At 32.5% G+C, this 12,484-nt stretch overlaps 1 protein-coding gene across 1 annotated transcript in view; it reads left to right on the top strand.

The window, feature by feature from the left end:
- LOC148948300 (zinc transporter ZIP1-like) overlaps nucleotides 1-9,479 on the top strand; it is a 160,875-nt gene extending 151,396 nt beyond the window's left edge. The window contains exons 6-7 of the mRNA XM_089094280.1: nucleotides 25-292; nucleotides 2,075-9,479. Of these exons, the coding sequence (XP_088950406.1) occupies nucleotides 25-292; nucleotides 2,075-2,190 (384 nt within the window). The 3' untranslated portion in view covers nucleotides 2,191-9,479. The remainder of the gene's footprint in view (nucleotides 1-24; nucleotides 293-2,074) is intronic.
- Nucleotides 9,480-12,484: the final 3,005 nt, after the last annotated feature.

Here is a 12,484-nt window from a genome sequence, read left to right as displayed (position 1 = left end):
GACTATTCCATTTTTTATTTTTAGGTTCACGTGGTATATATCAGTATCTTATCTGTGATCACTTCTGTTGGTATTGGGATTGGTATGGGCATATCTTCCCTAGGTACAGAATCCGAAGACCCGGGACTTGAAATTTTGATTCTTGTGCTTCAGGGTCTTTGCGCCGGGACACTTTTATATGTAACATTTTTTGAAATACTTGAGCGTGAACGTTCAAAGGATATATCAGGACTTCTTCAACTTGCTCTTATGATGATTGGATTTATGGCAATGCTGGGATTGGAATCTATTTGTAAGTTCATTTTTCACACGTACTTATTTTATATTGATTATTATTGATTATATTGATTATATTGATTATTATCAGTAGTTCATTTTTATTATTAATTTATTATAAGTAAATCGTTAATTGATTTTTGTATTATTATTTATAATTAAAATGTATTATTATTTTGTAATTATTGAGGTAAAATATAAATTAAGCTAAAAAGTTGAACAATAATTATTTAAGTTCAGTGACGGAATTTTTAGGTGTCTTTGAAGGTAATCCTTTTTTAGATGTGTAATATATAAATTTTTTTTCCATATTTCCTTGCTGATAAGGGACGTTTGGGTATCCAGGCTGTTTCGACCTTAATACTTTCCAAAACAGTTGGTTATCTTTTTTTTTTTTTTTTTTTTTTTTTTTTTTTTTTTTTTTTTTTTTTGACATTTGTCAACAAATCTTTATTCCTCTGGCTGCAATTTTTTTCATTTTGCATAGTTCACACTTGTAAAAAAAAGTGTTCTGTATAAGATAAACTGATAGTTGTTCATCCCCAACCATCCAGAAGGGCCATTGCCCTTCCAGATCTCATTGCCGCCCACAGATTTTGAAATCGCCTTTTTTAGCATTTCCACTAGAAAAATTAAAAAAAAATTATATTTACCCCCCCCCCCCTCAATGTACCTACTGAAAACAGTAAAGCAAATTTGATAAATATTGAATAGTTCCATTTCTTTTGAGCTTTATTTTTCTTAACTTTTGACATTCTGTAGAACTTGGTTGTTTTACAAAGTGTTTGAAGTTGAACACAACTACCCACCCTAGATTTTGAAAAATTTATCTTTTGTTATTTTCAGTAGAAAAAGAACAACGAAATCTCCCGGCCAGATTTGAAAAATACACTTTTTAGTATATTTATTATACTAAATATAAAAAAAAATTATACTTACCCCCCCCCCCCCCGCAATGTACCTACTGAAAACAGTAAAGCAAATTTGATAAATATTGAATAGTTCCATTTCTTTTGAGCTTTATTTTTCTTAACTTTTGACATTCTGTAGAACTTGGTTGTTTTACAAAATGTTTGAAGTTGAACACAACTACCCACCCTAGATTTTGAAAAATTTATCTTTTGTTATTTTCAGTAGAAAAACAACAACGAAATCTCCCGGCCAAATTTGAAAAATACACTTTTTAGTATATTTATTTAAGTTAAATACCATGTTTTTTTCATGTTTCGTGTTTTTTTATGCGTTTGAGTAAGGCGAAAATGGACAAAATAGTTACAACTTTGTAACTATTGAAAAATAGTTATTTGGGAAGGGGGGGGATCAGAACGATTTAAAGAGGGTCAAAGACGCAAATCAGATTTCTAGTTGTGAGGGGTTCAATGAATCAATCTTGAGAAAAGAAACTGCCAATCTTGAGAAATTAAACTTAAATGTTTAAATTTATTAATTAATATTTAAATGTTATAAATGGGTTAAATCTTTAATTTGTCTTTGGTTGCTGTCATTGAGAATCAATGCATTGTTAGGTACTATTATTAAATTTTATTTTAGTCATAATATTTAAATTTGTACTGACGGAAAATGTTTTCAAAATTTAAGTAATTAGTTTTGTTTATTTGTTTTCACTGACCAAAATGTGGCACTGCCCTAAAACCTCATAAACATTTTCATGACCTCATAACCACAATCAAAAGAAAAATCTTTGGAAATGGCAGTCTTCAGGTATGAATCCAGGGGGCAATTTTCTTTTATTATTATTTTGATCTTTTTGGTATTTTAAGCAATTTTTCTCTTTTAGCTGGACACGGCCACAGTCATGGCCACGAGCACGACCACCGTGCTGGAGCGCATTGCCACAGAAAACTTGCTGCAGCTTCTCAAAGCGTTTTAAACTCTACCTTGCAATCCATTTGAGGTCGTCCAAGGATTCAATTAGTGGTATTCCAATTCAGTATGTGTGTCACCCTCGTGCCAAACGCCTTAATTTTTTTCAAAAAAAGTAAAATTTTTAAAAATCTTTTGAAGTTCATGTTTAAAAGTACATATTAAGGTTGAAATTTGGTAATGAGTTGTAACTATCAAACTTTTTGTCACATATAATTTTTTTCCCGAAAATTCTTTTTTTACGAAGAATAATTTAGGCGTTTGAGACTGTTATGGCGCTAAAACCGTATTGGAATAATGCTAATTCGTCATTCTACTTTGGTTATTGTTCCTCAAATAGGATTTTTTTTGTCCGTTTAATTTGTCAGTCTTATATATTTCTATAATTAATTTTGAGGTGATGGAGTTTTTAAAAACACTTGATGGATGACAAATTCAGACACATCGGTAAAACGGTATAAAAGTTGTAATAAAAATATAGGAATGTATCTTTCCCTATATCTTATAAAGGTATTGGAAAATATGTATTTCTTTAAAATGTTCATTTTGCAATTTTAATATGTTTTCTAATGTCGTTGGATGATTTACAACATACTTCGTCTTTTTATATATATATGTAGTTTTTTTAAAGAAGGAACCATTTCTTTGAATGTAAAAATACGATCGAAGACTTGTCTACTGGTATTATTTCTACTAAACAATAAAAAAAAACTTAAAAATAAAAAAAAGGTTAAAATTCAGATGTTTTTACAGTTTGTCTGAAATTACCATCAGTAATTAGTATTTTATTTGTGTGTTTAATTTTTTTTACAAAAACTATTTTTTTGAAGTAAACCAAAATGTGTTAACTTCTCTAACTTCTTCCGCTTTCAGTCCAAAGGCCCACGACTTGCGAAGCAAATGCGAAGTTTACTTACTACCAAGAAAAACAGCGAGATTACTGAGATACGATTATTTTAAGATTTAATATATGCTATGCTTTACCCCCCCCCCCCCACCCACCCCCTAATGTGCAAATATATAGCCCAAATTTGTTTCTAAACTATTATATATTCATCCTATTTTATTCTATTTCATTAATATGAAATATAAATTAATATTAAGAAAAATGGAAGTTTGATAGAAACTAAGAGCCTACATAAAAATAAAAATTCGTTTCGTTCTGACATAAAATACATAAATTCATTGGGCTATGAGCCTGAGTCAGTTTGACTGATTCCTGCTTATGATGATCAGATTCCTGCTTATGTGTGGCCTCCATGTCTGGCTCTTATGCAAAGGAACGAGGGTAACTCCGAGGGTGTCTAATAGTTTAGAGAGAGTACTGAGATATGATACTTTTGTAGTAGGCTTGTAACTAGTCCGGATTTTTAGTATGTAGTATCAGGGACATACCCAGTAGGGGACATTAAAGCCAGGGCCCCCAACCCCGAAATACCATTTTTTTAATTTCTCCGTGCTTTTTATTTGAATTATTGAAAATTAAGCGAAAAAACGTGGGTGTAGCCTGTGTAGTATGTTTATTATTTTGATGTCAAACGCAAGCCCTTTCCATTCTTGGGACATGATGAACTTATTACTTTCATTTAAAAAAAAAAAAACTATTTAATATCCTTTTGTTTCTAATATCATCTCTGGGATTATTTCAAATGTGAGTGGAGATTCAGCTAAAGTTAATTTCGTAAAATTTTTATTTAGATTTAGAAAATTAAATTTAGCCGATATCAAATTTTCTAGTGTTTTGAACTTACCTATGACCGACGAATCAGACAATGCTGGAGGAATGTGTGATTGGCTATTATATTTGAGATCCGAATTGAAAATCATTACAAAATTGAAAAAAAAATTACGATTTTTTTTTATAATTTAAAATGTGCTTGTGAAACTTTTTTTCGTAATTCAAAAAAACATTTTCAAAATTTATATAGACGAAAAAAAAAATAATAAAATTAAGTAGCTTGGCGAAAGTTCAATTAAAAAAAAAACCTGCCAAATAACAAGAAGATACAGAAGATGATCAATATCTTAGTCTATATACTTTTTGGGAGATGAGGATAAATCAAAATTTGGTTTTTGGAAATTGACTTTTTCACCATCGTCTTAGAAAAGCCAAAATAATGTGCTTGACCACGGATTACTTGCAGAAGAAGGAACAACAAAGATTTTCTCCGCAATTGCCACAACGCCATCTTCTTTATACCTGAAACTAGTATCACCTGGCAAGGACTTAATAAGAATTGAATAACCAGGGGTTATTTGTGTTATTATAGGATTACTATAATCTGTTTCGAGGTACTCCTAATCCTTAAAACTTCGGGAACCATACGAAAAATTTAGGAAACGCATTAAGATTACCCGATTGGCGTACATAGCTTCCTCTCTAGGGGGGGGGGCAGCCGCTTCTGTGATGAAGGGCGGGGGCTGAAGTTATAGTGGCAGTTCACAAAACATTATATTGCCATTAAGTTCTATCATACCTATGAAATCTTTATTAATAAATAATCACCAAAATTCATAAATCATCATTAGGCTTCAGCATTAATCAATCTTCTCGGATTATAGATAAATCTTTCCAAGACATTATGGATAATTGCTTCTTGTTTGACTTTTATTCTGTCATTCCAGCTGTTTATTTCCAGCTTTTTCGACCATCTGCTTTTTCAACCATATTCTTTTTCAGCCATGTCTAGTGTAAACTTGAAGTTCTAGGGAGCGGGGGACAGTTGGCCCCCTCCGCCCCCCCCCCCCTTTCGTACGCTCATGGATCACCCCATGTATTATTACTTTCATCTAGGAATCGTAAGATAATATATATACTTTGTTTGAATCTAGACAGCTAACTTAATATTAGTAAATCTATTCATTTGTTATCCTTGATGCAGGTTGTTTAGTATTAGACTAAATAGATGGGGTTGTAGTATATGTATTGCTAATTGTTGTTATTGCGTGTAGCAGTTGACGGCCAATAAGATTTAAGGAGGTATTTTCCGTAGTTTTTATATTTAGCCTGCGATACTTAAAAACCAATTATATTTCAACAATCAACAAAAGTAGTTCGAGTTTCTGTCTTTTCTTTATCCACTTTTATATTCTCAGTTCTCTTGCCTGTTTCGTATTCTTTTTATCTTTATCTTTGGTTAATTGATCTCTTCTATTTGTCTTAATTACAGAATCCATACTCAGAAAGATTTTGATACCCCTCTGACTCTAAGGGACTTCGCTTTCTTGTGTTATAGAAGCCAATTGAATTTATTTGGTTTTATGAACGCTAAATATGTAATTTAACAAGGCGTGGAACAAGGGAGAAAATTGTGACAGGATTTTGAGACATACGCTACTTGCATACTCTTTGAACGAACGAATTCCCTAGTTACAATTCCACTTAAAAGGGGGAAGGGGGGGCAAGGTGAAACGGACCTCTGTGTTTAATGTGAGCCTAAAAACGTACTCTTTTTGAGTCAAGGATTTTCCCTTTTACCTGTCGACTATATATCCTGTCATATCTTGAAATTGATAATTGAAGTTTATTTGATTAATTAGCTAAATACATTAATATCTTTAATTTAAACTGTATTATGAAACAAAAAACTTCAAATGCCATAGGCGACTTCAGTAACAAATACTTGTTACTAAAAGTAAGAGTTTCTTGAAGTACCAAGGACATTAAAATTAAGACACCCCAACCATGATTTTCAAAGATATATCTTTTCGTTCTTTCAAAGTTCTGACGTTTTTAGGGCAGTATCATTGTATCATCAGTGTTGCCACGTTGAACGAAAGAATAAGCAGAACTATTTAGCTAAATTTGAGAATACTTTTTGTCCGTAAAAATTCAAATATTAACAATCTGCTGATTCCTAAAGACGATTACACCTTCAAAGGAAAGAGATACCTTCTTTAGGCGCTGGCTGGCGTTTGCGCTTGGTGGCTTGGCGGTGGTGTGGCTGGCTGGCGTTTGCGCTGGCGTTGGTTGTGCTTGGTGGTGTCGCTTATTTTCTGCTGATTTTTCAACCACTTAATTTCTAAATTTAGCGCCCGCCACTGTCAAAACGGAATAACTACATATTTATGTCTTTTTCATTAAATGTAAACTCCTGATTCTTCTTAATTTTTAAAATATATATATATTGTTACGTGTTTCCACGTAAACAATTCAAACAAATTTATTTTCACTGTCCTTGGTACTCAAAATCTACGTTTTTGGCTATTTTTGGAGAGAATAAAATTCGTAAAAAATTAAAAAAAACAAATTTGATAGATTATAAGTACTTTTTTTTTTTCCTTTTGTTATATTTTTGTTACACTTCTGAAAGTTTGTATCCTAGTTGTTAAAGTTTCAAATACCACAAACCAGTCGATAAACAGTGTATACGTAAATAATATCTTTGGCTGGTGTATATATTGCCTTCTTAGCTTGATTAGCCAAATACGTACTTCTAAAATAATAAATTTTCTATGTAAAAGCAAATTTATATAAAAAAAAGGCAAAACTAAATTAGATTCGTTATGGTTTTACACTTCTTCTGGTTTATTTTTCATCTTTTTTTTTTTTCTTTTTAGGAAGGCTTGCTAGCTTCTTAAAAATCAGCTTACACAAATAAAACCTTTGGGTAGTATATTGGCTTTTTTTTTATTGCCCGCTAAGGATTTGTCAAAAATAAATAAAATTGTTTATTATTTACATTTTCTTCTTTTTTTATTTTCTCTTTCTACTGTTTTCGTGTATGTTTTGTGCACTTTGTTTGAGTTTTTTCTTCTTTTTGGGAAGATTTCAAGTATCATGAGCAAAAACTTATTTTTCAGCACTTGTATGCATATAATCATCTTTTTTGTTTAACTTAACTAACCCACAAATATGTACTTTTCTAAATATAACTTTCACTAAAGCAGATTGAAAAAAAAACTGAATTAGACTTATTATACGCTGTCTCTGTAATGTTTTTTCTCTTTTTTTTCACTGCCTTTGTCTTTTTTGGAGGGTCCAAAATATCGTAATTAATGCCATACTTGTTTTCAGTCTAAATATATTTTTTTTTTTAAGTTTTGTGTTGTTATCCTTTATAAACTTAAAGCTATTTCCGGTGTAAACTTCTTTTTTTAGAAGGCCTATTTTTTTAGAAAGTCCAGTCAAGAAGGTCTGTTTTTGGCCTAATTTTTGCCTCCAATCATATTCATTTAGATATTTAGCAAGATTTTGGTTGTAATATGGTTGAACATGCCCAGGTTTTCCACTAAAATATATGTGGGAAGAATGCGCCAATCCATTTAGGGCCCTTTGGGGTCTATTTGGGCTCTTTTTGTGTGGAGGCATATAATACACTGAAAAAAATTTGTAAGCCTTTTTATTTAATTTTTTTGCAAGGTTTTAATTATCATTAAAAATGCCATACTAGTGTACATTTTATAGTTATTATAATTTATAGAAGTAAACTATTTCCGGTGGAATCTTCATTTTAGAAGTTCTGGCTATTTTATTTTAAGGAGGTACAGTCTAGAAGGCCTGTTTTGGCCTAATTATGTTTTTGGCCTATTACGGCCTAGTTTTTGGCCTAATTATGTTTTTGTGGCCTGATTATGGCATAATTATGTTTTTGGCCTATTATGGCCTAGTTTTTGGCCTAATTATGACTTTTTATCTCCAGTCATACTTATGTAAAATTTTTGCAAGGTTTTGGTTTAATATGGTTTAACCTACACACTTTTTCTACTAAAATTCATCTGTGAAGAATACCCCAAATTAATTAATTGAGAGCCCTTGCTCTTGGTTCTATTGGGGTTCTTTTTCCGGGGAGGGATATCTCACATTGAAAAAAAAAAAAGCTAAACTAGTGTTTTATTAAATATTTTCACTTCTCTGTTGTATTTTTGATACGCTTCCTTACATTTTATGTTGTTTTTGGAAGGTTTCAGTTATTATTAATCATGCCATATTTCAGTTAATAGTTCAGTTTAATAATTCAGTTAATATTACTATTTTATAGCCTTAATCCCATTTCCGGTGAAAATATTTTGTTTAGAAGACTTCCATACAAGAAAGTGGCCTTTTTTATGTATTTGCTTCTTATATATGTTTGAGTTTTTTTTTCTTTTGATACTCTGAGCTGTGAATTATATAATGATGAATACAAGTTTAATAAATACTGGTAACGTTTAATTATAAGTCGTATATTTTTATTTTCTTAGAATTAAGTTCCCTCGATACCATGCAAGAAACCCGTAGGGAAACAGAGGGGTTACTCGTGAAAATTCTTGTGGCTCATAATTTTTTAGTTGCTTATACTGGCTTAAAGTTTAACACAGGAAAACCGATCAGGTTTTTGAAAGGTGGGGTTATTTCTCTTACCAGAAATAACATTTTAAGAAACAATGTGATTCGCTTACACAGAAGTGTCACAGACGTAAAGTATTGAAATTCACGCTTTTTACACATGGGTTGTGGGAAAGTCTCTCGTGCCCCATCTAAACAAATTCTATTAGTTTGATCTGATAGTATGAGGGTGAAGTTCAAGTAAAAATGTTTTTATTGACATTTATTATTCGAAAATGGTTGCAAAAAAAGAAGAGCAAAGATGGTGAAACTAAATTTTGAAACTCATTAGTCCTCCCATCTCTAGTTTTTTTTTTTTTTTTTTTTTTTTTTTTTTTTTTTTTTTTTTTTTGAGAGGGCCTTTGTGGTCCCTTGGCCTTTGAACCTCGACCTAATTTAGTGACTCCGCCCATAAAAAAATAGCGTGGAAAAGAAATATCAAGAACGGAGTGGAAAACTTAAATGCAATGAAAGGAGAAATCGATACAATATTATGGTTTTCTAATACTTCGTACTTGAACGAAAATGTGTTTCGAGTTGTATGTATTTGCTTCTTATGCGCATTTGTGTTTTGCTTGTTTGACAATTACAGCTGTTAATTATGTAATGGCTTGCAAGACCGTATCCAGGATGGGTGGGGCTACGCGGTTTGACCCCCCCCCCCCCTGAAAACTTTGTCCGACTTGTAAAAACGTAACAAAAATGTGTATAAACAAATTTTTGACGTATTCTTCAATTTTTTTTTTTTAACCACCCTCTCCCCCGAACAAAAATCCTGGATACGACCTTGATGGCTAGGAAAGACTTTTGACTGAAATGGAAGTCTCAGAGGTATGTATTCCAGAGTTCAAAATTGTAAATTATTATTGTTTTTCAAATCTAATGCACAAGAACGGGGTATAATAATAATAATAATTTATTTATTACCCACTATGAACAAAAAAGAAGTGGAGTACATTAAGAACAAAAAAAAAAAAAAAAAAAAAAAAAAAAAAAAAAAAAAAAAAGTAAACTTGCACACTTAACAATTATTTACATAAAACGACTTGAATTTTGGACCTGCAGATAACGACAGCTTTCCCGCAAACATAGTCACTTTTTCCCGTAATTCAGGGAGGCCGAATCGCGATATTAGATGTGTCCCTTCCCCTTGATAATTCCCAAATTGTCGTTCATTTCGTGTTCTAGACCTCCCAACCTGCATCCTGAGGGTAGAAGGTGTGTACGTTTTTGATAATAACCTCTCCAAGCGAAACTAGATCTGGTCACATGTGGTGAACTACAAATCAGACTCGGTCCAAATTGAATTAAAGAAAACAGTTGCGAGTTGCGATAGTGGCAAATAATGGATAATGAAATTGGGATAATGGATAAGGGAACTGGAAATGGATAATCAATTCTCATCAGTGACGTTTTTATTCATGAATAATGAGTAACAAACATAATTTTCCTACAATGTTTAATTGCAGTGTAATATTACGTCTTAAACCGCTTACAACTCTCCCTAAATTAAGTTGTTGTTTAATCTGACAATACTTGTAACATAATTTACAGCCCACTTGGGACTAAATCTTGTTCTTGTCTTAAATGCGGATGCGTCATTTTTACCTGTATTTTATTTTCTATAAAATAAAACCAATGAGAATTAAAAAATAAATAAAAAAAAAAAAAAAAAAACTGATTTGATAGTGATAGTGATATATTTTTTTAATTAACTACATCCGAGATGCGACTGTATACCATCCATACATTAACCCTCCTCCCCCCCCCTAAAAAAATATGTTCATCACGATATTTTGCCTCCATAGAAGTTGTGCGAGTGCCAGTAGATTTCGCCATCCCTGTGGACCGCGTTACCCGCATCCCCATGTGTTGTGCATGCAGACTCTCCTGGACGGATTCATTTACAACTCTAGAATAGATACTTTTGAATAGCCTTGTAACTATAAGTTGTCGTAGAAAGTAACTAATCGTAAATTTGCAGTGTGTAATTTGCAGCTTTGTTCCCATAATTTTGTAGCTAGTTGATTATATTTTTGGACTTTCTATTAAAATACAAGGACTACGATTGTTTTGTAATTTTATTGATTCGTCTTTTAGGAGTCTTATGTGTTAAAACAAAATATTATTGCGCTACGTAGGGGGGGGAGGGAGTAATAAAAAGAATTTTAGAACAAACCTTGATTTGTCCTATTTACAAAACTAATCTTGACTCACAGCGTCCAAACCCAAGAGTATGGGTAACTTAAAACAGTGAGAACTGGCATTAGTTTCGGCAAAAAACTATCAACACCATCTAGGGTTTGGTGACACTAGGCATTTTTTCAGTGTTGTAATAAGAATAATTAATCTAATCAGGATAATAATAATTAGCTGATCTTAGTTCCGGACAGAAAATGATTACGGAGCTTGGAGAACTGCCAAGTGTCACCACACACTAGATGGTGCTGATAATTTTTCGTCGACAGTAGTGCCAGTTCCCACTCTTTAAAGTTACCCATGCTTAATAATTAATCGTAAGGATTGTTTTAATCCTTATAATAACTTCATAAGATTAGAGTTTTAAAAAATTTATAAGCGATAATTAATAAATGTGGGTCAAGTTTAAATCTGGCATGGAAAAGTAGGCCTAGGTTAGCTTGCAAAATCTTGGCAGGTTACCCAGGCTAGCTGACTTTAAGTTGGTAGGCCTAATGGTGACAAAATTCTGCTTTTTTAGTCTTCTTTACATTTTAAATTCCTTAAAAGACAAGTATGCAGTAGTTTAAGATAGGCTAAATAAGCAACAAAACGGAAGAAGGCGTTAGTAGAATATTCTGTAGTAGTTTAAACCAAGATTCCTATTCCGGCATCGGTTTGTCTGTTTTTAGCTATTTATAATGGTCATAGGAGGGTTGTTTTATATTGAAGAATAGCGGGGGATTATGAATGGACAATAGGAGGCACAGGGTGCAAATCGTCGCTGCGTATAACGGGATAACGGTCGATTCGTAACATATTTTCTCTTTAAGACCTTGGAACGTCTAACTTTTAGTTCTAATATGACCATTGTCATCCATCACAGGTAGGAGACTGTTTTTAAGTTTTATAGGTGTATCATACTATCCGTATTTTGCCTGTTCGTCTGATTTAAACATGGGCAAGCTTAACCCTGTCAGTCTTCCTATTGTTTTCTTAAAGCCAACATCTTGCAACCATGTCACTCTTTTCTCGTAATTTTCTGGTATTTGTTCCTTATTCTGTTACAATTTTATCATCGAGAAATTAGAAGAGTCAACAACGTCTAAGGGCAGACAAATTATTAAAACAATTTCTCTTTCCTTCCGATTATATTTTGTTCATTATATATTGTTTCATTTTACCATGTTTTTATTATTTTTTGGATCTAACTGGTGATATTAAACGGCTCGGTCTTAGAGACCCTGGCCTTTGTTGGGTTCAGGACAGATTATGCTTTTCAGCTTTATTTAGTTTAGGCCTTTTTGCTTATATCTTTGAAATGTCATTACATTACCTTTCACAGACTAGACTTTTTGTTTTTGTTATCATGTTCTTATTTTTCCCGTTAATGTTTTTTTCATTAAATTTTGTTCATCGCATGTTTTTATTTTTTTGGATCGAACGGTAAGATTATACGGCTTCGTCTTAGAGACGTTGACCCTTCTAGGGTTTGAGGGTGATCGTGCTTTTCAGCTTTCTTTAATTTAAGCTTTTTTTCTAATTTCTTATCTGAGCATATTTTTATTATTTTTCAGATCGATGGAGCGAGATTGTATCTCTCCGTCTTAGGGACCCTAGCCCTTCTAGAGTTTTGGGCTGACCTTGCTTTTCGACTTTCTTTAATTTAGGCCTTTTGGCTTATATCTACTACTACTACTACTACGGAAAATTCATCGCAGCACCAAGCCGCCTGAGGCCAACACAGCTACGCATGCTCCTCCTCCGTCCTAATCTATGCAAAGCCTCCCTCTTTACACCCTCCCTGGAAGTTCCCATTTCCCTTTAATCTTTCTTTAT

Source organism: Artemia sp. Qi Xiang Cuo, chromosome 9, assembly GCF_049724085.1.
Source record: "Artemia sp. Qi Xiang Cuo chromosome 9, ASM4972408v1, whole genome shotgun sequence".
Classification (NCBI taxonomy): domain Eukaryota; kingdom Metazoa; phylum Arthropoda; class Branchiopoda; order Anostraca; family Artemiidae; genus Artemia; species Artemia sp. Qi Xiang Cuo.
This window is presented reverse-complemented; position numbering and strand designations above follow the sequence as displayed.